Here is a 26,668-nt window from a genome sequence, read left to right as displayed (position 1 = left end):
GATCTGTGGTTCAGAATAACCCAACTTCTGTTATTTTCTTGCTGACATACAACACTACTTTCATAAAATTAAGTGCTTTTCTTTACAAGTTGAGTATGGCATATTTCAAGATTGTATTTTTGACACATTAAAGCTATTTACTGGCATATTATGTGCTTAACTATATTTAACAAGAATTTTGAATGAAGGGTATACTGTGGACTAAATTCCTTCAGTTCATAATAATCTCAGAAAATTAGACAATTTTCCTACTTCTAAGAGCTAGCTTATGTTTCCAACTGTCCTAGGGCTTCCTGAGTTATTTCTAACCAGCTGCCTAAGAACATCTATGTTAATAAGGATGAGGGAGGTAGACAATATAAAAAGGAACTGAACGAAGAACATAAAAGGAAAAATAAGAGGGACTGAAGAACCAATAGGTGAGCTCACTGATACAAAATACATGCCTTAAAAAGCTGAAAATTGTTGACTAGCTTCTAATAAAATCTGTTCCAAGATTAATTGTGAAATATACACATCAAATATAATTTACATGCTGATACATTACTTCTAGAGCACAGAAAACATGCTTGTTCTGCTTGTCACTGTCTATGTGACACCTGCGTACAGAGTAAGCAATGTAAACGGTAAACGGATTAAAACTCTTTACACATAAGCATAAATAAACTGTTATCTCAGAAAGGCAGTAATTTCTATTAGAATGCCTTGAAGAAATAAAAGGCGTTTTAAACTTCTGAAATATTCAAAAAGCTAAATATATTTGCTTTCACCATCCTGTGGTCATTTCACTAGCCATTCAGTCTCTCAAGCTAATACTTTCTTACTTCTCTTTAGCAATTTACTTTCTGCCTGTCCGGCGTTGTATGGAGTATGCCTACAGAAACAAAGGAAAGCTATATTGCAAATAGTGCCCAATGGATCTGCCATTTCAGGGAGACAGACTATACTTACAAATTACTTACAACCAGTGAAAAAGCAAATACATTCTCAAGTAATATTCATTTGTGGATGGCATTTAATAAGAACTCTGTAAATCATCTTGGGGGAAAAAACTTGCCATGATGATAAAGGATAAACAGTAAGAATTACACAAAGGTTTGCTTGGCAATGTCCTTAAATTAATAAAGGAAGTAATTAAAAACTATGCCATGACTATGTACACCACTGCCTTCATATATTTCGACTGATGAATTCTACCTAATAACTATAGCAAAAGAAAAGCATGCAAAAATTTGTCCTAAAGCAACTTGAATCAAGAAGTACATGAAATATTTGCCGAGTCCAGTTCCTTGCTGAGAAACACAAGACAAGGAATTAACATTCCAAGAAAAGCTTTTCTAAACCCATTTAACAGTCTATCTGTGGCTCCAAACCTGGCCATGCATTAGAATCTCCTGTAGTGCTTTTACAAGCTGTGCAAGGCAGCCTTTCATAACAATGAGGCAGCTCTTCAAGAAGGGATATCAAAAGATATTCAAGAGATGCTGTAAAGCAACAAAAGCCAGGTGCAGAACAGCATGCCCCACCCCCCCATACATATGTGTTTGTAAATACAGAGTATATGTCCAGAACAATACACAAAAAACTTGTAAGAGTGATTGCCTCTGGAAAGGAAAACTGAATGGATGCAGAATGGAGGAGAGAGAATTTCTTTCACCATATAACTTTCTACATCTTTTTCCCATGCATTGTTTATTTTTTAAAAGAAAAAAATACATGTTCTTGAGCTTCATGTTAGATCTACAGGGAAAAGTTAATGGGTGGGGCTCAATAATCTTCATTTTTAACAGGTTCCCCAGGTAACTCTTTTGCAGACAGCCCAGCAGACAAGCAGCATTTGGGCAAGCGCCATACCTCATTCACCGCTGCCTCCTATGGAAACCCTGCTACTCCAATTAGACTTTAAAGACATGAGTAAAATTTAATAATTCAGAATTTCCTCTCCCCCACAGATCTACCTGATGCTGACTACAAAGCAGATGCTCACAAAACATCTACGGACTGACACAAAGCAGAAGTTCCAAGCACCCTGGGGAGGCATTAGTTTGGGCTTCCATCCTGGAACCAGTTTAAGTACGAATTTTGCAAATATAAGGGGCAGAAAATGGATGCGAGGGGGGAAAAATAAATAACTGATGAATTTTTCTTTCATGATCTTATCTTTGAAATGTCCATATTTTTTGTCAATGAAAAATATAATAATCTTATTGTACAGAAAGAATCTCTGCTCATTACAGATTTATATATAATGCCCATTTATTTTGTTCTCCTTTCTTATAGCTTCTAAGTGCCCCTATCTTAACTTGATTTTCCAAGTAGGGTATCTATTAAAAGAATACATAGATTAAATAGATTATAAATAGAAACAGATTTTTTAAAGATGAACCAAAAGCCATCATGTATTTTCATTTCAACCCAGCTGACAGTTTTATTTCTCATTGTGAGCATGGGAAGGAAAGCTGTATTTTCTAGGTCTAATGACACCTACAGAAGATTTAATATATGCAGAGCTAAGAGATCACACCCTGGGATAAAAAATAACAGCAAGTCATAAACTTCTACATTGAGGACACTTAGTGGTGAGTCAGCTATAAAGGACAGGAGTCAACTCAAGCAGATCTAGTTCCCTAATAACCCTTCTCCTCCTGTGAACACTCTTCAGTGCCCAAATCTAAGGAAGACACCACATTCCAAGCAAAGTCAAGAGAAAGAATTCATTTTAGAGACCTTTCTGTTGGGACAGAAACTAAGGTTTCTAAAGGGGACTACTTAACATTCTTAGCAGGCTTCCTCACTCTCCATGAAGGATGAGTTAGAGTAGAGGTTTAGATCATGAAACTCTTGACATAATAACAAATCTCTCTACATGAAAATTTCAAAGAACTTCAATAGAAATACAAACCAGAAGAACCCACAAAAGCAAAATGGGTAGTGCTGAGCTGTCCAGAAAGGGTCAACAGCAAACACTGTACCACCCCGTTTCAAAACATACAGTAAGGGCAATATGTAAAGTGTGTAATATGTAGGACTTTTTACCTATTTATATGTTAGAGTCATTCAAAAGATAATTTATCATTAAAAGTTCTTCAAAGTTTATTTTGTAATTCTTCTCTTTCCACTAGAGGTCAGATGATAGACTGTTGGCAAATACAAGAAAAATACAGGCAGTTCACACTTTCCGGGGTTAGTGTGGGACCATAAAAATAATCATCCAAGTTGAAATCATGCAAAACTATCTTGGAATCAAGGGGAAAAGTTACAATTGTTCCCTAACCTTCAGAAGTGTTTGTTAAAACATTAAAAAATCTCTTACTATTAATTATAATGTACGGAGAAACAAAAAATTAGTAAAACATTTATTTAGTGTGCTGTAATTTAAAACATTATGCTGTTAAATTTGCCTTCACTAAACCCTTCTGAGTGCTAACAAGAGTCTCTCAAATGGCAGCAGTGTCAACATTCCTACCATCAGTTATTAATTCTATTATTTCATTTATGCTCAATTTAAATTTCACTTCCGGAAACTCACTATTTGTTTCTTTGCTGGACTTTTATCTTTATTACCACTTCCCTCTTTCGATTACCAGCTTCATAATATGTCATGACTATGACTGGGAAACAGGGAAGCAGCACAACACCCTCTCCTGTCTGTGTGAACTGAAGAACTGATGTGCACCTGTCATTCACACACTGACTCGTGACCTGCATATTGAAGAGCTAGCAGCAAAATCTATACTTTATTTGCATATTTAATATATTATGGTGACTAAAATTTGAATCATGTTATTGGGGGACTAGTATTATTTAACTAAACCATGGTTATACTGTGATAGAGTCAGAAATACATATATTTGGTCTTCATCCCTGATTCCTGGTTCAAGAGCACCCTTCTAAGTTCCCGAGTAGTACAGGCAAAAAGAATGTCTTTTGTTATTCATAACAAGTTCCTTTCAACCACACCTGAGTTTATGCTAATGAGGTGACTCTGGGTGGGCCCCTGGATAAGCTTCAGGATGGGGTCAGGTTGCCAGAGGAACCAACCATGTGATTAGAGGATTACAACTTTCAGCTCCATCCCCCCAAGCTCCAAGGAGGGGAGAAAAGCTGGGAATCGAGTTAATCACCAATGGTCAATGATTTATCAATCATGACTGCATAGTGGGGCCTCCGTAAAACCCTAACCAAAGGGGTTTGGAAGGCTTTGGGGTTGGTGAATGCATTCACATGCCAGAGGGTGGCACATCCCAAACTCCAAAGGGATAGAAGCATGTGGGACCCTTCAGGACCTTGCCCTATGTATCTCTTCATTTGTAACCTTTATAACACCCTTTATAATAAAATGGTAATAGCAAGTAAAGTGCTTCCTTGGGTTCTGTGAGCCGTTAGAGCAAATGATCAAACCTAAAGAGGGGGTCATGGATACCCCCGATTTGTAGCCCAGTCGGACAGAAATTTATGTAACCCAGGCCACTATCTGCAATTGGTGTAACCCAGGAATCCACTATTTGCAAACAGTGGGGGAGATTTGTTGGAATGAGCCCTTGCTAGGATCAAATCACTTCAGTTACCAGCAAGACTTCCTGGAGAATTCAAGTCGATGTGCACTTTGCATTTCCCAGATGGGGATCTAGATGGGGCTACTATTTTCTACCTTAGGAATGTGTTTTAGAAGTTAATTATCAGACTCACCAGCTGTGAAGAATTTACGATAAATTTAATGTTTTTATAATTACAAGTGTTACAATTTTACGATTTAATCTACAATTTTTTTAATTTACAATTTTACAATTGGTACAAAGCACCAGTATATTAAGCATTTTGTGAAACCACTCCCTTAACAACAGAAGATACCAAATTAGTGATAGCATTACTAAGCATTTACAGCACACATTACTGGAGAGCAAATGAGCACACACATAAAACTGAGTAGGTGATAATACATTAAAACTTTTTAAAACTACCTTTTTAACCTTAAGAGAAATTTATCAAGATGTTTGTCTCAGATTTCCCTTATCACAATATAATTTCTTTTATCATAAATAAACTTTCTAGGCTGAAGCCTAAAGACTGAGTACCCTTTCCCTAAAGAGCTGACAATTTTGTCAAAATACAAAATCTCCAGAAGCAAGATACATCAGCAAGATACATCATATCTCTACGCCAGCCATCTCATTTTCTTCTGGGCAAAATTACCTATGAGCCAGGACTACCCTTACCTGCAGAGCTTCTGTCCTAGGGTGAGAATTCAAACGTATTATCTAGCATTATGAGCTGCCTTCAAAAATTATAACTTGCCTGTCAAACCCACTTAAACGATATTTGCCAAATCCCTTCTGCATAGCTCGACTCCACTCTTGCCTAGGCCCATCCTTCTGTCACCAATGTATCATAATGACAGAGTGGGCAATTTAAGAAGCCCTCTTATCTGATTACCCATCAAAATCTTGTTTTCCTCTAGTTAAGAAAACACAGAAAATTAGAAGCAGCAGTGGGGGCTGGTCAAAGTAAATAAGAGCCAGCAGGAGAAAGATACAGAAAGGAAGGAGATGAAACCCTATCAATAAATGCCCACTGGTCTGAGGCAATTTAGTGCACAAACGGTCCAACACATGCCAACAGCTCACACAGCATGGAGAATAATTAAGGTCCATGATGTTTCGTCATTAAAATTAAGTAGTGCAGTATTCTAACAAGAAGAACATAGCATATTGTTAAAAATCCTTCTAAAAATAGTTGACATATAAAGAATTTCTTATCTCATGATTAACTTTTCTGAGGATATTCAGCCACATTTCACGTGTAGAAATTCACATTTCAGTTATAGGAAAATCTCATTCATATAGACTATATCATTCCCCAAAAACAGCAATGTGGTTGCTAGATTTTTACATGTTAATTAATCTGTAAAATGTTGACACTTCATTGCAATTATTCCCAGGCTAAAGGTTACTTACTACTATGGGTTGTTTCTAGCATTTTGAAAAGAAAAGATTCAAAAGGAATAAAGGGGTGGGGCGAGTGTAGCTCAGTGGTAGAGTACATGACTAGTACCCACGAGGTCCTGTGTTCGATTCCCCAGGACCCCTATTAAAAATAATAATAATAATAAAACTCTAGAAAAAAAAGAGAAAGGAATAAAGGAGGGGAGAAATAAAATAGCTTCAAAGTAAAATTATATCACACATAAATTCCAAGTCAAGGCATCTTTTCAAGGAAGCAGGACCAGAAAACTATTCAAAGAAATAAGTTAGCAGCTTTCATATTCAACTTTGATAGTCATGGTCCCAATGAACCTGCACACAAATATGAGTAAATGAAAACACATTTATCATACAGGCATTAATACATGAACACGACCATCATGTAAAATCCCTCTGCTATTTGATAAATGAAATCCAAATTCTACTTCCAAATCCAATTATCTCTCATGACCATTCACTTAGGACCAGTCTTCACATTAACAGCTTTCTACTGGTTTAGGCTGGAGTGTCCCAGAGACAGATCCTGACCATGAGTTGAGGGGAGTGTTTGTATGGCAAAAGACCCCTGGAAGCACTGGTAGGAGAGAGGAAAGGGGGGAAAGGGAAGGGGAGAAGGCATACAAGGTAACTTAATGAACATTTACCCCTTTGGGGATATCTGGAAGATGACAGAGGAGCCTCAGTGCGGTCCCACCCAATGGAAGAGGACGTAGGTGTTTATCCACAGTCTCCCAATCAGTAATGGTCGAGGGCTACCCAGAGGTATTCACTCCCCAGTATTTCCTGCCAGTTTCAAGTGTAAGCTGCTGAGGGCCTGTAGCTGGAAAAAGCCCTCAGGCCGAGTCTCAAGTGCGTTCATTGTGAAGAACTGCAGAGACAGAGGCAGAAATGGAAACACAGAAAGCCAGGGGAGATGGTGGGGCTTCTCAGAGCCTGCTGCGTATGTAAAATTCAAGTCCAGCCAAACTAATATGCATACATACTCAACTAGTTCATTCTCTGTAAACATATGCTCATCTTAACACTCAGTGTGTTCTTCCTACTATTCCTCCATCCTCTCTGTGATGAATAATGAATACACATAAAATACATAAATAAATAAAGTTATTACAGGTAAATAGGTATAGGTTAAGTAAATACTAATAATATTCCTAACTAATAAGTAATATTTAATACTTTAATTCCTAAACAAAGATTAAAGACAAAATTGTCCAACCTGATGAGGAAGTCCGCAATTGATTTATGTATGTAAGAAATGATCACTGGAACTCAGCAACTCTTTGGTGGGAGAAATAATCATTCCTAGCAACTTACTATGTATCAGTTCAGGAGATAGACAAAAAACTGATGGGTTTTAAAAATAAATTTTGCCCCACCTCTGAGAGCAGCCTCAGTTCTGGGCTCAGCTATCACGAATTTCTTGTGAGGCTGGACCACTGTGTAGAAGAATGAAACGTGGAGCAGATAGAGGGCAACAGTCTCTTAGACAAAAAAGATTAAAATATTCTAGCTGTTTTAAGAGAAGTTTCACTGTGAAAGTAGCACTTCAGGAACTTTTTTTTTCAGGAACTATTTTTAATGAAGAAAGAAATCATGGTGATGACCAGGGAATTTCCAGAGAAATTTTTTTTTCTGCTCAAGAGGAAAGTGTGACGCTAAATTATATTTATGTTTTTGTGGTGGGGAGGGGATCTTGGGGGGATTAGTGGGAGAGTAAACTTTGAGAACGGAGGGTGACCGAGAATGAGGGAGGAAAACAAGAGAGGCTAGGATTAGACAGAAGAGATTAGGTAACAAAGAGACAGCTAGAAGCCAACGTAAAACATGGGAGTTAAAAGCGGGGGAAAGGAATATTAGCAGGTGGAAGGTGCAGGCCATAAACTCCAGTTTTTTAGTTTAGTATGCCACAATACTGTACATGGGTAAAATACGTACTTGACATTACCTGCTTTCCTTCAACAAGAGATGAACATCACACTGTAAAATGAACCCAAAATGCCTTCCAAGGCTCAACCATTCACTCATTCAAAGCACTGTCAGGACACTGGAAGCACAGCGATGATAAAATCAACAAATCAAGTGTCTATACTTTTTTAAAAATTAACTTAAAGGTCTTTTATTTTATTTTTTTACTGAAGTATAGTCAGTTTACAATGTGTCAATTTCTGGTCCACAGCATAATGTTTCAGTCATACGTACACATACATTCCTTTTCATTATAGATTACTATAAGACGCTGAATATAGTTCCCTGTGCTTTATAAAAGAAACTCGTTGTTTAAGTGTCTACACTCTTGAAGCTTACATTTTATTTGAGGGAGACAGACAGAAAGGAGGCTAGTGCAGCCCAAAGGAGCAGTGGCAGGGGACGATGCCAGACAGTGTGGGGACCATCTGCAGGGTCTTAGAGGCCATAGGAAGGCTTCTGCTCCAAGTGAGATCTTTTACAGGGTTTCAAGCAGAAGGGTCACATGATGTGATCTGCATCTTAAAAGCACCACTCTGGTTTCTGTCCCAGCAGAAGGAGGAGGTCTAGTTGGGAAGTTAATAACCTCAGTTTATACAGGAGAGGGATGGTGAAAGTGATGAGAAGTGGTGAAATTCTGAAGATAAGCCAACAGGATTTGCTGAAGAATTTAATGCAGATTATGAGAGAAGCAGCAAGGAAGGATGACTCCAATGATTCTGGCCTGAAGGAGTAGCCATTGACCGAGATGGAGAGAGTACGGAGGAGTGGCTGCCCGGGGAAGGGACGAGATGGAGAGAGTACGGAGGAGTGGCTGCCCGGGGAAGGGACGGGATGCCTGCTCTTCCTCCAAGTGGAGACATTAAGTTGGCAATTACATACTTATGACTAGAACTCAAAGGAGATAAAAATTTAGGGGCCATCCACATACAGATGAAGGCTGAAGTAGTGAGACCAGATAAATGCTAGAAAACGAGAACTACTGAGGAACAAACCCCGGGGTACTCCAGTGATAAAAGACCAGGGAGATAAGAGGGAACTGCAAGAAGGACAGAGGAGGGGGAAGGAAGAATGAAGCAGGAGGAATATCAGCAACAGGCATTTCCTAGAAGCCAGGTAAAGTGAAACGGGTAACTCTGATAAGAACTATTCCAATGGAGTGTAGAGACAAAAGCCCCCCTGGACTGGGTTTAGACAAAACGGAACCTCAATTTGATAGAAGGGAAGAAAAACAACAACTGAAGGCAGCAAATATGGACAATTCTTCTGATGAATTTTGCTAGAAAGGGAGAAAAAAAAAGGGGGTTGCAGCTGAAGGAGGAATGCCAGGTCAAGGAAGCTGTTTTGTTTTGTTTTGTTTTGTTTTTTTAAATGAAGGTTATACACTATCTTCACACTAATGAGAAAAAATGGTATTGTAGGGGAAGGGTTAAGTGTTGAAGTCATGTCCTTGGAGAGGGAAAAGGGGATGGGATCTGATACATCTAATACATTTAAAGATAATTTCCAGTGACTTAGCAGTTTCCTTTTCTTTCTGAAATTACATTTCCAGAAATTTCCTACTTCTGAAAATAGATCTCTCCATACTAAAGCAAACTTTGGCTCACAAACAAATGGTTGAATACAAGAGTGTAACACTGACATTTCAAAAACAATGACCAGAATAAATAATGTCTAAGGGGAAAAATGTCATTTATTTGAAGAATATATGCTATTTTGACAAAATAGGTAAGCTACACTTCATCATTCAAGGATCCCTTCTTCCTGTGGGGGTGTAGAAACCTTCTAGTTACTTTTTATTGATCTAGCTCAAGGTCTACCGAAGCAGAGAGTTATGCATACCTGGAGGAATAGACTTGCTAGGAAGATGGCACATCTGGAAGCTGATCTACAAGTCACTCAACCTTGCCATCAATATTGAGGAATGTGCTGAGGTTGAGAGTAGTTACTCACACCTGGTGGCCAGGCAAGGTCACCATTAAAAGAGGGAGGAACCCAGAGGACCCCAACACCATCAACACTGTGAGAATGGCTGAACCTGATGGGATCCAGTTCCCAGATGGCATCATCACTGGCAACGGGGCATCTATATGAGCACTGAAGGCGAGGGGAGCTTGTCCTGCCAATGGGACAAATTCTTTGGGGCCTCCTGTTTTATAGAGCCATTCTCGTTTGGTTAAGTTCTTCAATCCTTTCCCTCCTTTAAAGAAACCTGTATCCTTTCCCTGTATCTGTTTTTATCCTGTCATTAATTGCCATCACCCTTCTAACAGTCTTACACATATATGTTTCAGATGATAAAGAGTATTTATCTCAAAAAATATATCTTTCTTCACAAATATTAAAATATGTAGTGAGTATCACAAACATATGATTTAACAGATACCACTGTTTGGGACAAAATTAAATTTAAAATACCAAAATCCATTTAAAGTTGTTTTAAAGAAAAATATTAAATAAATACTACAAGTGTTAACACAGATACGGCAGAAACCATGATGGTGGTCCGTGAAACCTCGAAATGTGAGTGGTAATGAAACTAGAAATCACAGACGTGGTGAAGAGGGAAGAGAAGTCACGCATATCTTAACATCTCTTGATCTTAAAGTCCTAAGAAGTCTGCACCACCATCTTCCTCTGTCCTGTCCAAAGAAATGAAAGAACCTCTCAAGAGTGTCAGAACTGGTCAATGAATCATGCAGCAGCCCTGGGGCCAGAACAAGGCTAAAAACAACCCTGCAATTGGCAGGGGGCAGGTGGACAGATTCCTGGGTAACACTCCTGTAGGGAGGGGCAGCCCCAACGAGGTGGTCTTAAGGGAAAGAGGTGTGTGAAAGCCCTTGGATCTTTCAGAGGATAATCATTTCCAGCAAGGGGTTCAAGGAAAGAGAAAAAAAGATCACATCAGTGTATGTGATCTCCCTTCCCATAAAGAGAGGGGCAAGAATAGGAAAATAAGGGAGGCTGAGTCCAGCGCTGACTAGTTGGCATTTAGATGGTTGGAAGAGCAGGCTTGAGGAAAGAAGTCTCTGAATTAAACAGAAGGGCCTCTGCTCTCCCAGTAACCATGGCATCTAAGGAAATGTTGATGCTCTAATATATGGAAAATAAAGACAAGCCAGCAAAAAAAGGAAAGTGACTTCAAGAACCAGGCACACAGAAAGACAGCCTTAAAATAGGAAGAATGTAAGAGAGGACTATGAGTCACACCTGTGACAAATTAAGTAAAAAGACTATAATTCCTCTAATCTGCAGTTTATATCCCAAGGTTCCTTCATAGAGTAGTGAAGTAAAAAAAAAAAAAAAAAAAAAAAAGACTGACCACATGTCTGCAGTGTAGCGTGTGTGACAAGTGAGGCACTGCAGTAGGTCACAGAGAAGAGGAAACCCCCAGGAACCCACAAACCCAGGGCCTGGGAGAGAACGCCCCCACACTTGGGGTCACCACGGAAACTTTCTTTAGTCATTGATGGGAAGTGGCCAGAAAGCCTCTGCTTCGAGGGTGCCTTTTGCCCCATACTTTGTCACTTACTGGATCAGTCAGGATGCTATCCAGACTGCTTCACTGTTCTGACTCGTGTTCATGTGTTTTTTTTTTTTTTTTTTTAATAGTCTGTGGGGTTCCTGGGCAGTGTGAATTTCTCCAGGACTTCCAGACAGATGTCCAGGACCATTTTATCTTCTTTTATATATATTAATATTAAAGTATCAATAGAACACTATATAAATCAAAAGGACTACAGTGGACCACATTCCAATATCTTTGTCAAATAGAACCACTCATCTGACAATAGCTTTTGTGCATAAGAAACACCAAATTATCTACAATGCTATAATTCCCTCCGCTTTTGCAGTTTCATAATTTACTACACATGATGTCAGACTGTTATGATTACTAACTGATAAATAGGAGTCAATATTATGTTTGAAATTCTGTGTTTTGTGCTCAAGGAAAACACTTTCAAATTACAAAGGATGTTTAGCACTTCTCCAGAAAGCATTCTGAAAGAGTTTTATCCCCACCTCCCCATAATAAAATACTAATTGGATATGTCATTGTATTTTCTCTAACATTGATCTCCTGATGTATTAGAATTATCAGATGAATGGAACTTACAGCCCTGGTAAAGAAGTATCTTAAATTCGCATAGTTAGTATGTTTAAGCTCATCAAATTTGTATTTCAGTATTAGTGTTCTGCACACTTCCTTTCTTTGATCAACAATCCCTTTAGAATATAAATGTTAAATAGGACTACGGCTAAAAAACAATTTCAAAATGTATTAACGCTAGAAACTTACCTGAAAAATACCTAAATGCTCATCAAGAAAAAAGATAAACACACAAATATATGTACAGTGCAGCGCTATTAAGTACTGAGAGAGAAAGAGAGAAACCAGCTGAAGAATTCAACTACAGAGAACCAGGTAAATTATGGTAAATCCACAGAGTGGAATTCTACACAGACATTAAAATGAATGAGATATCTGTATATGCTGATGTGAAAAGCTCTCCTCAACCTCCAGAATATTTTAATAAATGAAAAAGAGCAAGGTACAAAACCACGTACACTGTATGACCCCTTCCATCTGGATGGAAATTCAAAACTGTTAATGGTGTTTACCACTGGGGAAAGGGAAAAGTAGGAAGGAGATGAGAGCCTTTCACTTTTCATTTTTTTAATCTTTCTATATTGCTTGAATTTCTCACCAGATTTTGGGGTTTTATTTTTGTTTTTCAGTTACAAATTATGTGGTCAAAGGAGACATGGATCTTTTTAAAAGTCATCATTTTACTTTTTATTGCTTAAAGCTAACAAATATTATACATTAAAATTTACCTTTAACTAATAACCAACAGAGGATGTTAATGAGCCAATTAACTTCAAAACTAGTGACTAAGAGAAAGAATCAAGCATTTAACTCTGCCTCTCCTATACAAACTGTACCATACATAACCAAAGGAGTAGATGAAGGGAACTTTTCTCCTTATAGAAGTATTCCAGCTAATAAATGAAGAAGAAAGTTTATAACTAAAATGCCATTTTGCAACTGCTAATGAATGGATACTGGCATTGAAAATGTCAGGAAACATGAAAAAAAGAAAAACCACTAGACATTTTATGCCTCCCTGTAGAAGACTATACCACCCACTTATAAAATATTCCTGGGGAAGGGGGAGGGTATAGCTCAGTGGTAAATTATGTGCTTAGCACACATAAGGTCCTAGGTTCAATCCTCAGTACCTCCATTAAAAATAGATAGACAGATAAACCGAATTACCTCTCTTTCCACTCACCCCCAAGTTTTTTTAATTAAAAAAAAATTCCTGGGAGGAAAATCCTGAATCTGACCAATCTTGTCTAGCTCTAACAACTAATATACAGGAAAGAGAAGAACATATTGAAAGATACTGGAGGGATGTAATAAGCAAAATCCAGGAAGTGGAAAACTTTATAGGATAAACCACCACTTTCTGCAACAAATAAATTGCAAAGTTAAAAAGAGAGACATAAGGAAAACCTGTGGATCTGGGTTTTCCAACAGCAGCACTACTGAAATTTAGGATTGGATAATTCTTTCTTGTAGGGGCTACTTGGTGCAGGATGTTGAGCAGCATCCCTGCCCTCTACCTTCTACATGCCAGGAGCAACACCACCCGCAGCTTCCTGCCAAAATAAAAAATGTCTCTAGACACTGCCAAGAGTTTCCTGGGGGACAAAACCTCATCCAGTTAAGAACCACTGCTACAGATTAAGACATACGTCAACTAATCACCATGTGTGGACCGTACTTGGACCTTGATTCAAACTACAGTACCAAAATTTACTGTATTTACCATTTACTATAGTACCAAAATAATAAACAATGTTAGGACATTTATGAGATAATTGAAAATTTGAAGACTGACTATTGATATTAAAGAATTTTTAATTATTTTCAGTTATTTAAGAGGTGTTGTAGTTTTCCTTAAAAGAGGCCTTATCTTAATAGACATACATGCTAAAATATTCATAGATATAATGACACATCACAAATTTGCTTCAGAGTAATACCAAGTGCAAGGGAAATGGGGGCAGGGTTAAATGAAGCAAAATTGGTCATGAAATGACTGATAATCACTGGAAGTGGAGTGATGGTTTTCTGGGAGCCTATTATACTATTCTGTTTACTTCTGTGTATGTTTGAAATTTTCTCAAAAAAAAAAAAGACAAAAAATAAAATTAAAGTCAAGACCATCATGGTGGTTAGCAACACTCAGGTGAATGATAAGCAAATGCAGTAAGTGAATCCTAAGAACATTCACTGGTTCCCCATGTAACCAGCTTGCTCGAACACACTCACAGGCTCTCAAACTAATCCATTTTAAAAGGAAAATGATCACTTTAAAGGACAACTTAAAAGAAGTAAACTCCCAAGATACCTTAAACCTCTGGAGTTCACAAAACACAGGTTAGAAAATGCTGCTTTAGAGAAATTCCTGGGTCATTAATGCTTTAGAGATTCCTATTATATTTACTTACTTGCTCAGTGTTTACTTTCCCTCTATGTCACTTGTATTTGTCAACTTTGTTTTTACTAAAAACTACCAAAGGCAGTGGTATCTTTAAATTCAGATACAGAATATTGTTTTAAAATTTAGGTACAAAGCATCACCAGAATGCAACTTTATCTAATAGTGAACCACATAGTGAAGAATATTCTTCCATGAGGCTGCTCTTCAGCAGCTAATGATTAGGTATACTTAAAAGTATGTTAGAGGCCTATTCATCTACAAAACAGAAACAGACTTGCAGGCATAGTAAACAATCTTATGGTTACCAGCAGAAAGTTGGTGGGAAAGGACAAATTTGGAAGTCTGAGATTTGCAAATGTTAGCTACTATATAAAAATTGATTTAAAAAAAAGTTTCTTCTGTATAGCACAGAGAACTATATTCAGTATCTTGTAATACCTTAATGAAAAAGAACATGAAAATGAATATATGTACGTATATGCATGACTAGGACATTATGCGCTACATTAGAAATTTACATACTGTAGCTGACTGTACTTCAATTTAAAATATATATATATATGAAGGAAAAACAAACAAAAAAGGTTATATGCCTATTAACAGATCTAGGAGAAAGGTGTCTGGTTCTCCACAGATGCTGAAGAAGTCTAATAAAATTCAACATAGATTCATGATAAAAACACTAAAAAAAAAAAAAAAGGAATTGAGGGATACTCTCTTAATATTATAAATTAGGCCAAAAGCTAGTATATTTAATGAGGAAACACTAGAAGCATTTCCACTAAAATCAGGAACAAAGCAAGGACATCCACTATCTCTATCACTATTCAACACTGTACTAGTGGTATAAGCCTGTGCAATTAGATAAAAGAAACCATTAAGAGAAATCATTTAGAGGCATATGAATAGGTAAAGAATTAGTAAAACTATCTCTATGCGCAAATGACATGAACTTCTAGTGAACTGATGACACAATTAACTCAAAATATTATTTCAGTAAGACATAAAGTAACATTCAAAAATCAAATCATATATAGAACCAATAAACAATTAGCAAGCAAATAGTATAGAAAATCTCATTTATAATAGTAACAAAGAAAATTATTTAGGAATAAACTTAACAAATAATATGCAAAATCAATATAAAGAAAAATTTTAATCATCTGAAACACAAAAGTAGGCTTAAATAGACACCCTTGTTGGAGAGAATGACTAAATATTATAAAAATATCAGTTCTAAGTTAATTTATAAATTTGATGTAACATCAACAAGCTTTTCAATGAAATTAGCCAAGCTGATGGTAAAGTTCATATGGTAAATTTAACCTACAAGAACAGCCAGAAAAACACTTAAAACAAGTAACTGCAAGGTTAAGACTAGCCTTACCAGATGTAAAAACGTACTATAAAAACCTCCGTTATTAACACAGTATGGTGCTGGTGGATGAAAGGACAAGCAGATGAGTGGAAGAGAAGAGAAAGCGCAGGAACAGACCCAAGTACATGAATAATTTCAGCATATTTATAAAAGTGGCATCTCAAATCACTGAGGCAAATATAGATTTTTTAATAAATAGTGCTAGGACAACTGGGTAGCCATTTAGGAAAAATAAATACAATTATATCCCTATTTCATACCATATACAAGAATAAACCCCAAATGGATTAGGGATCTAAATGGAAAAAATAAAACCATATAACTACTAAAAGAAAATATAGGTAAAATCCTCTTTAGCCTTGGGGTAGAGAAAGGCTTGCTAATTATGACTCAAAATCCAGAGCTAATAAAAGATTGATAAATATGATTACATGAATGTTTTTAAAATTTCTGTAAGGCAAAAAAAAAAAAAAAGTCACCATAGACAAAACCAAAAAACGAACTATAAACTGGAAAAGTGTATTTATATATGCCACAAAAGGCTAATCTCCCTAATATGAAAATAGCTCTTAAAAATTGAGGGACAAAAGCCCAAAAACCTGATAGATGATTCTTAAAAAAAAAAAAAAAGAGAGAGCAAAAGAAAGAAAAAAGAAAGAAAATGGTCTTCAGCCCCATAAAAAATTGTTCCAACACACTTGAGAGATGTGTAGGTTAAAACACGGACACCATTTTTCACCTATCAGACTGGCAAAGATTAAAAATATGGCAACATCCTGATGGAAGAATGAGGAGAAAGAGGCACTCTCCTACACTGCTGGTGGGAATGACAACTAGTCCAACCATTCTGGAGGGATATCTGGTAATCCTGACAAAGCAATGCATTTATTTCCTGACCAAGTAATCCCACTTCTAGAAATCCAACCTGATTTCTAGATACAGAAGATACACCTCCATCAATATGAAAATATATAAGCACAATGTTATTCATTACAGTGTTATCTGTAATTATAAAATACTGTAAACAACCTAAATGCCCACACAAAAGAGGATGGATAAATAAAAAAGGGTACATGTACACAAAGGCATACCATACAGCTGTTAAAAAGAATAAAGAGCTCTATGAACTATTTCCAGTACACATCATTAAGTTTAAAAAAAAAAAAAGCAACGTGAAGAGATGCTACACTTCATATAAAAAAAGTAGATGTAAGAAAATACATATGTATCTGCTCACTGCGGGAAAACAAAAAACTCCACAGAGAAAGGATAAATCAGAAACTAAAGAGATTATTCATGGGGGGTGGGGGAGGGGAGGGGGAGGAGGAACCAAGAAGGCAGGACACTTCTGGGTATACCTTTTCAAGTAATTTCTGGCTTCTTAGAACCACAGTCATGTTTCACATACTCAAAATACAAACCAACAATTAAAACCAACAAGGACAGAAGAGGAATCCAAAATGCATTATAAACAGTAACAAATAAACCTACCTATATTACAAATAAATGACATAACATACTAAAGTGGAAAAGAAAAGAACTAAGTTAGCTTCAGAAAGTGTTCTGCCTAGATATTATAAGGTTAAAGGCAAAAAGAACTACACACAAATAGTGCAATCTACTTAACAAATTGAGTTTCTCAGAAGGGTATATATAGGTTAGCAATTTGAGAACAACTTTATGTATACATGAGGATTGAACAAATAAATATACACATTGTAGATAATGAGAGCTGGGTTTCTAACTGTTAGACAAAAAAGTTATAAATAAGGAAAGCGGGAAGGTTAAAAAGAACCCTGTGGTGTTAGAGGAGAATCAAAGGTACCATTATAAAAACTTACAGTTTTTAATACAGACAGACAGACACAAACACAAACACAGATATGTGAGCATATGTGATTAGTGTATTTCCTAGCTCTGTCCACTGAGAAGGCCTAGAAGCAAAGAGCCCACCTACTGCCAGACCTTGGTTTCTAACAACCATTCTCCAATAAAAGGAACAAGGACTCACACAAATACATAGAAAAATCATACAAGTTACCATTAATTCACACTAAAATTAATGGGAAAAGCATAATATTAATGTTTATAGAAAAGTAAGTAAATGACAATTACAATAATAAAATGTAACTTCCAAAAAGAATTAGAAAACTTGGAAGCAGCTGCAAGATCAGCACTGGCCAACTGTTCAAAAGTTGTCCAAATTATCGTGAAGTTTCAACTGCTCAAATCAACCAAAGCTTGCTTTATAATCAAATTCCCTTACACCTGTTCTACTAGTCTTCTTGAGCCCTCCACGTCAGATTATCAAATAGAAAGGCATTCTTCCCCTTGGGTGATCAGCAAACTCAATTTCATACCTAAGGACACAGGATATGAAAGCCTTCCAAGCAGAAATTTGCCCCAAACTGGATGGTTTAAAAATTTTAAAGTCTTGGTGAGAGAACTAGATGTAGCACTGCTGGGCAGTCTGAGATAAGACTCCATTTCACAACATATTTTGTTCAAATAGCAAAACTGAGTATATATGTATAATACTATTACAAGTGAAATATATGAAGAAAATACTCATATATTCTCCTATGACAAACTGTCACATCAAAAAAAGATATTGAGAAACTCAATAAATGGGCTTTTTGTTCTCTTACAGGGAGATACATGTTCACCTAGTAAGTTTATAATACTCTAGTAACACTTCAGTATAATACTTTAAAGACTTGATCGTTAAGTGGAAATGTATATAATATAAATTTTTTTTAAATTCCCATCCTTAAAATTAAAAAAGAATCAAACTATACTCCAATAAGAAATTTACTGGAATTTCTGCCTAAGGATGAGGCAGAGTTAATTATAAAACTTTTCAAATAACTATTTTATACTCTGTTCCTAAGGCAGTTATGATCATTTTAAACATGTTTACACTAGAGAAAATAATTTTAATAAAGGGGAAAAAAAAGTAAGATGTTTAAAGATGTATTTTTCTGGAACCCTGTCACATCTATGTCATCTATTCCCCTCTCTCCCCTCAAGAAAGAGACAAGAGTTCAGACTCTAGTTCTACGACCTTCCAGCTTTGTAACCGTGGGAAAGTTACTGACCTCTCAACTCTCAGATTCCTCATCTGTAAAATGGAGATAATAATAACACTTATCCAGCAAGGTTACTGTGAGAATTAGATGAGCTAATTAATACAGCTAACGCAATGAGAATAATGCATAGCACTTGGTAAAGCATTCAATAGGTGTTTGAGTCAGTTCCTGGGACAGTAGCAGAGAAACTCCTACCCAAAAGCATTATTCTAGATAAATACTTCTATCTCCCTAAACCAAGCTCTTCATTCATTCAAGCTTCACGAATAAAAATTAATACACAACATTTGTTAATTACCTAAACTGACTCAATCATTTAAAATCATCTCTCACCTAGATTGTTACAATAGACTTCTTGCTGGCCTGCCCGTCACCTTTGCCTCCCTCTCTAGTCTTTTCTCCGTGGAGCAGCCAGATGGAACCTTTTAAAGGTTAAGTCAAATCGTTTATTCCTCCACTCAAAATATTTGACTATTTGCTCTGAGTAAAATCCAAAACATTCTTGTGTTCAAATGTCTCCTTCTCAAAGCCTTCCATAATCACACTATACAAAAGTAGCCTTATACCACCCCCTCAATCCTCTCTTTTCTTCTAACTCAATTTTTCTTCACAGCCCTTAGCATTCTTTTGTCATGAATATTTGTCCGTCCGTCTCCCTGCCTCACCACCGTAGAGTATAAGTTATAAGAAAGCAAGGACCTTGCTTTGTTCATTGCTACATTCCTAGCACCAAGAACAGCGCCAGGCACACTGCAAACCGGCCAAAGCCAACATCATACTTAATAAAACACAAGAGGCAATTTCCCATGTCAGGAACAAGAAACAAAATATAATTACAAAATACTATGTGTCAGCTACCAAAGTGGCAAATTTTTAACTTTTAAACTTTTTATTTTAATGATTGAAGTACACTAAAGAGTTTAAAAAATCTTCAGTGTACACGCAGCTCAGTGAATTCTTACATCTGCATGCACTCATGTAACAACAACCCAAGACCAAGCTGCAGAACATTTCCTGCACCTCAGAAGCTCCCCTGGGCCTCCTCTCAGTAAATACCCCCACAGAGGTAAGCACTAGCCTGACTTCTATCACCCAGCTAGCCTATACTTGAACTTCGTATAAGGAGAATTAAACAGCTTTCAAGTCTGTCGTCTTTTGTTCAACTTTCTGTGAGAGTCACCCACGTCGTTGCATATATCAGTGATGTAGTCCTTCCTGATGACTAAGCAGCACTCCATTTTATGACTATACCACAATTTATACAATCTACTATTGATGACATTTAGGTTGTTTCAGTTTGGGAATAACATGAATAGTGCTGCCATGAATGGTCTTGGGTATGTCTTTTGGTGAAAATACTCATTTATCTGCAGAACATTGGCAACATTTTTGTTTGTTTGTTTGGGAGGGGGGGTGTGGTTAATAATACCTTCGTGAGAATCCAGGGAAAGAGAAGTGGGCAGTGGGTGAGAGTATAAAATTGAAACAATCTTTTTGAAGGACAATCTGGCAATAGGCACAAGAAGTCTAAAAATATCTGTATTGTAGGACTAATAATTTAACTTCAAGGAAATTTCTTATTGAGTATTTACATGTGGCAGATCTTCAAAGTATTTTACATGTATTAACTCATTTGATTTATTCTAAGGAAATGATTAGAGATGTTCACAATGGTTTGTTTAGAAAGATGTCAACCATCCATCATTAGGAAATACAAGAAAAAGTAGTAAACAAGGTAAAAAACTAACAAGAGGGGAATGATTTTTGAAATATATTATACTTCCATGAAATTAAAGTCTATGCAGCCACTGAAAATGTTTTTCAAAGAACATGAAAGATACAGGAAAAAGTATACATTAATGAATAGGTAGATATGACAGGTAACAGCAGAATGCATAAAATGAATTCCAGTTTTGTTTTATTTTTAAAAACACATACATATACCTTAAATGTTATAAAATAGTGGTAATCTCTAGAAGACATGAGTACTTTCATATTCTTGATACTCTTCTGTACGTTCCAATTTTTCTACATTACTTCTGCCAATTAAAATGAGTATGTAACTAAAAAGACTAACGAATAAAAGTGTTTGCATTATAATGGGGAGATAAAAGACATTATAACACAGTTGAATTAGAGCAATGATGTAGTTTTGCACAGAATGCTGTAAGAGCTCTATGGAAAGATGTCTAGCCTAGAGATTATGGGGAAGGGCATCGTCAAGAAAGATCTCTATTGTCTTACTTCCACCAAGAACTCACAGAGGAGAAACACCATCTTTAGGTTGGAAGAAACCGTCCCAGGAAAATCCTGTTAATTCCTCAGCTCACTGCCCCTAGGGTATCAATTATACATTGTACCCTGGCAAGTGGTCTTTTCCCTTCTCACTTACAGAAAAGGCTTAGGCAGACAGAGGGACTGGAATTCCTGAACATCAAGGATGCAGTCAAAATCCAAAAGCTTCAAATCTGGAGAAAGCTGGTTCTATGTGTCCTCACGCCTGGCTGAAAAGCATCAAGGAAGAGTCTGCCTTCCCAGTCAGCATAAATTAGGGCAAAAACTTTTCAGATTTCCAGATGTCAGAAACTCCAGGCAGAGTAAACCCAAATTTATACCAAAATTCACTGACTCCTTGAGTTTAATTCTTCTACTTGAAAAAATAAAAGTACAAAGGAGTTATCCAGGTAAAGACAATTGTCTGTATCTGCCCTCCTACCATCTCTTTCACTACTGCAGATGGACCAGGCCTGGAAACCAAAGGAAAGCTGGGCACAGAGACCAAAAATATACCTTGGTACTTTAGGGGCCAATTCTCACAGAAGCCAATGATACTTCTTTAATAATTAATACATAGGGAACATTTTGCTGTGTTCAAAAAACCAATCACTCATTTCATGGTACAATAAACATGAGTAAATATTGATTACAAGGAAAACATACGGACCCTAAATTACCAATACTTCATTAAGAATTAAACTTGCTAATAAGACTATTGCTTTTGCATGGCAGGGCATTATCACTAAATTTTCTAACTAACTTTTGACATCTGAATTACATTGACTTCTCAAGGATTGATGGTCAAAAAAACCCTGGGTTCAAAAATTTTTTTCAGAATCATGCCCACAGATATAAAGTCACACAAATTTATGTGACACAACAGAGCATACTTGTTTTAGCCTTGCTCTCCCTCCTTCACACATGCCCTCTTATTTTCCCCTTAGATTTCTCCTGTTAACCAATTTATACTTAAATGTATTACAAAATGCTCCATAAACTACCTGTAGCTTTTCATGGTTACAGTGTTACTTTAAGATAAATAAAATTCTAATCTCAAATTTATTAACCTATCAAATCTCTACACTGGACAATGGGACAAATTTCTTAAGCAGCTAAAATAGTTCTTTGAAAACCTAAGTATTTACATAATCACAAGGGACTGGGTTTTATTCTATATTTAACCTAGATTTTTGGATAATCTCTATTCTGGTTGCCTATGACGGGAAAAGAGGGTGCAGAAATAGAATTGGCAAGATTTGGTATCTTCATATTTCAGTTTTGTATACAATCAAAATATAGGGAAAACATTGGTTTGGAGTAATAAGAAAGAACTTGGGTAAGTTATTCTTAGTTACAAGCGGCATGGTTTTAACAATATTACCAGCATATACAAGACTGTTAAAAGATTATCTGATATACAAAATAAGGACCCCTGTCCTTTTACAGTGACAGTTTGTTGGGGTTTTCCCCTCTGTTGTTTTGCTGTCGAAATTGCGCCACCTGAAAACTCATTAAGGAAACTAACTATACCTGAAAATTAAGTAAAACTAACTGTACACTGACAGGAACGGTCTAATTTAAATGGTTTTCTCTCCCAGGGCCAGTAGAGGGAGACTAAGACATCTGGCCTGGTCGTGTAGTGTTTCTGCAAAATTGGGGAGGGGGGGAGCGGAGGCTGTATTTAAATGTCCTGCTGTCAATCAAAGGACACTTCCTACAATCACAGTCACCATATCTGCTGTTACCCGGGAGCGTACTCTCGCCGAGATAAACACCAAACGGTGCTCGGGAAACCTGCTTCACCTAAAGGTGACCGCAGGCTTTGCCACAACGCCCAAATAAGGACTTTGGGAGCCCAACCTCAACTAGTTTCTTTGTTTAAATGCCTGCGAATCCCTCCCACGCCGGAGTCAAGAGGCTGTGGCGCCGCCCTTTATTAGCCTCACACTTTGATTACAAAACACACGAGTTGGCGGCTCGGCGGCGGAGACGGCCCGAGCTCTCACAAACGTCAAACCCGAAACACAGGCGGCGGCCGAGGCAGACGGCGACGCTCGCCGCCCCCCGCCACCCGACCCCAAGTCCCCACCGGCCGGCGAAAGTTCGCCCGCACCGGGCCCCCGGGCGCTGGCCCCGGGCCGCCCGGGTGTCGCCGGCCCCTCGGGCGATGGGAAATTTCACTCTTTATAAAGTTTGAGCCACGGCGCGGGGGCGACGCGGGGGGTTGGGGAAGACAGGCTGTCCCTTCGGGCCCCACTGCCCACACCATCCGCTCCACCCCCGCCAGGACGGCCTGTGCCGGGGTAGCGGATACAACCTGAGCCGACCTGCTACCCAGCCCGGGACCCCCGGCCCAAACTTCAGGCTGGCATCTTTCAAGTCCCCGAGAGTGCCTCATCTGTTGCTCTGTTTACTCCGCGGAGCCCCGCCGGGCTGGCGCTACAGACGCCCCCGTCCCAGCGCCCGGCGGCCGAGGAAGTTTGATAAAGACCAGGGAAGGGGGCGCGACCGAGACCCGCGGGCGGAGGCGGGGGTAAGGAGGGCAATTTCTAGAGACCCCGTGCCGGCTAGCCGATGGCAGCCCGGAAGGAAGGCGCGGCGGCCGGCCGGGCAGGGCGACCGGCCGGCGGGGCGGCGACTCCGGGCCGGGAGCCCCGGGCGGGCGGGGCGGCGGCCGGGCTGCGGGCGCGGCGAGGGGCTGCGGGCCGGGCCGGCACTCCGCCCGCAGCCTCAGCCGGCGCCTGCCCCGGCCGCGTCCCCTAGCCCCGGTCTCCCCCTGCCAACTTCTCGGCCGGTCCCCTTTGTTCCCGTTTGTTGTGGTGACTCTTCGCCCGGCTGGGCGATCCCACCAGCCCACCTCAGCCCGCCCGGCGCCCGGCGAGCCTGGGGCCCCGCGCGCCCCGCTGCCCGGGCTAGGGACTCGGCGCCGTAGCTCCTCCGCGCTCGGCGCGGCGCGGCGCGGCGGCCGGGCGAAGGGCGGCGCGGGCGGCCGGCGCGGCGACGGTGGCGGTTGGCCGGTGGCCGGCGGCGGCGGGGCTGGAGGGGGTTTATTTACCTGCCGTGGAACCAGTCCTTGCAGATATCGCACTCGATCATGAAGCGGTTCACGTCGTACGGCTGCCGGCACACACAGTACACCGGCGGAGGCGGCGGGGGCGCCGAGGCCCGACCCGGAGCCGCCACCGACACGGCTGCCGCGGCGGCTCCAGCTGCTGCTCCCGCGGCCACCGCCGCCGCCGCTCCGGCCATCTTTAAAAAACACACACACGCTCGCTCGCTGCTCCGCTCGCCGACTGGAGCGAGCGCAGCCGCCAGCCAGCGCCGCCTCCTGCAGCAGCCGGAGCAGCAGCCGCGGCGGCGGCGGCGGCGGCGGCGGCGGCGGCGGCGCCTCAGTGCGCGCGCGCCAGGTCGCGGCCGGGCGGGGGAGGCGGGCGGCGGGCGGCGGCGCGCGCTCGACGAGCGAGGTCCTGGCCGGGCTCCTTCCGGCGCTCCGCGCGGGGCCGTGCGTCTCGCGCACGTCGTCCTGCCGCCCGCGCGCGCGCGCGCCTCGCTCCCCATCGCGTCGGCCGGGCGGAGGGACGGGCTGAAGGGCACGCGGGGCGGGGGAGGCGGAGGGAGGCAGAGGCCCCCTGAGGACACGCGCGGTGGCGCGGCGAGCGCGTGCGAAGAGCCGGCTCCGGCATTTCTGAGTGATCGCAGAGGCTGGGGAAGTTCCTGCGCAGTGAAAGGCGGTGCACGCTGCGTCTGTGCTCTGAGTCAGGGAACGAGGAAATTAGAGCCCCGTCAGGGCCACCTCTGGACCGGGGGACAATCTTAAATCGATTAGCAGCCTCCTCGCGACCTCCATGGGTCCGAGCCGAGGGTTTGCAGCACGGCGAAACAGTTGTGCCCTGCTGAGGGGCAAGAGTGTGCTAGCGAGTCATTCAAACTTCCAAAACGTCCCACCCGAATTCCCACCGACCAGCTAGGAAATGTATTGATGGAGCCACCGATAGGTGAAGGGAGGCTGTTCCCAAGAGGAATTCGTTTAATGTCTGTGAGCCAAGAGAAACTTGAAATGCGGTGAGTGGAGAAAGGACCGGAGAGGAACCCAGCGAGTTTATAAAAAACACGACTTAGATGCGAATGCTTTCGACTTCCGAGTTTGGAAGATAAGAGATAAAATTCTAAATGACTGTGACACCTCGGAAAGGGGATACTACAGATATCCAGATAAAGCCAGATAATACGGTACTTGGCACATAATAGGCCACTAATAAATATTTTTAAAGGAAGGATGAGATTGATAGGAATAAAAGCAGCTAATATATCCAATAGAGAAAGATTGCCTTGGAATCATAACGACGTTAATTGGAAGGGATATTAAGAATTACGGAATCAGATAGTTGTAGCTGAATTTCGCAGGCATTTCTATCGCTGGTAAACTCCCTAGAGTTCCCATCTCACCCAGCCCCAGGCAGAGAATCACTGATCTGTTCTAATCTTTTTATCTTTGAGAAAAGTAATTAACTTGCCTAAAGTCTCAGATCTGAGCTTGAGCTAGTTTCTCCACTCTGCATCCAATCCTTTCTCTACCACACCATGGCTTGTCACAAAAAGACTTGCAGGAAAAGAAACACCTGGAAATCAGAGTTGACCACAAAGTGAATGAGTTCTAAACATGTATCTTGAAGAAAAGAGAAGAGTTACTGTAACGTTAGCATATGTTTAGAGGCATCGCTCTTGAATTAACTCCTTAAAGATCTGTTCAAAGAAAAAGTATGAATAATATCTTCCTTAACTACCTCACAGAGGTTTTGTAACAAGCAAAAGAGATCATGTATTTTTAAAAGTACATCGTAAAGGATGTGTGTTGTCAGGGACAGAAAGGCAGCCTAAGCTATCATGTTGGAGTCAGGGTGAGGAGGGCATCCACACGAGGAAGGGACCTGGTATGGGTGTTCCCGGTGCTGGAGGGGCCACCTGGCCTTGGGATGTCAGCGTAGGTGAAGAGAAGAGGGTAGCCAAGCAGAGGAGGGGACAGCAGCGGTGACGGGAAGTTGGTTATGTATAAGAGGATTGATCCAATAAGTGAATATATTAAGGAAAATGGGAGCCAATTTTTCACTGTTGAGGAAGAGAGTCACAAATATGGAAAGAAACTTTAATGAACCTTTTAGTAGTGAGCTGGTAATGGAGGTGTCAACCTCTTTCTATTTATAGAAATAGATATGGGTGTATAAGCCTGTGCATACTCTGTCCACTGAGAGGTTCTGCAACACAACAAAATAATTAGTACATCTAGCCCAGATCTTGGCTTCTCAATACCATTCTCCTCTTCATTTTACTTCTTGGTAAAATGGCAGATTCCAGACCTGGAGGAGAGAAATACAGTATGAGAATGAAGCTGCTAGTTGTGCCAGAAAAAAAAGGACATGTTCATATCAAAAGGACACAGGCCAACTTGTGTCCCTCTGGCCAAAC

General features: G+C 39.8%; 1 protein-coding gene across 2 annotated transcripts in view; it reads right to left on the bottom strand.

Moving 5' to 3' along the window:
- KDM7A (lysine demethylase 7A) overlaps positions 1-24,561 on the bottom strand; it is a 77,408-nt gene extending 52,847 nt beyond the window's left edge. Inside the window, exon 1 of one of the 2 annotated variants that reach the window (XM_074366924.1) lies at positions 24,261-24,561. In XM_074366924.1, coding sequence (XP_074223025.1) covers positions 24,261-24,454 — 194 coding nt within the window. In that variant the 5' untranslated portion in view covers positions 24,455-24,561. The remainder of the gene's footprint in view (positions 1-24,260) is intronic. The other variant, XM_074366923.1, reaches the window with a different exon arrangement.
- Between the last annotated feature and the right edge of the window lie 2,107 nt (positions 24,562-26,668).

This window comes from Camelus bactrianus, chromosome 7 (genome assembly GCF_048773025.1).
Source record: "Camelus bactrianus isolate YW-2024 breed Bactrian camel chromosome 7, ASM4877302v1, whole genome shotgun sequence".
In the NCBI taxonomy this organism is placed as follows: domain Eukaryota; kingdom Metazoa; phylum Chordata; class Mammalia; order Artiodactyla; family Camelidae; genus Camelus; species Camelus bactrianus.
This window is presented reverse-complemented; position numbering and strand designations above follow the sequence as displayed.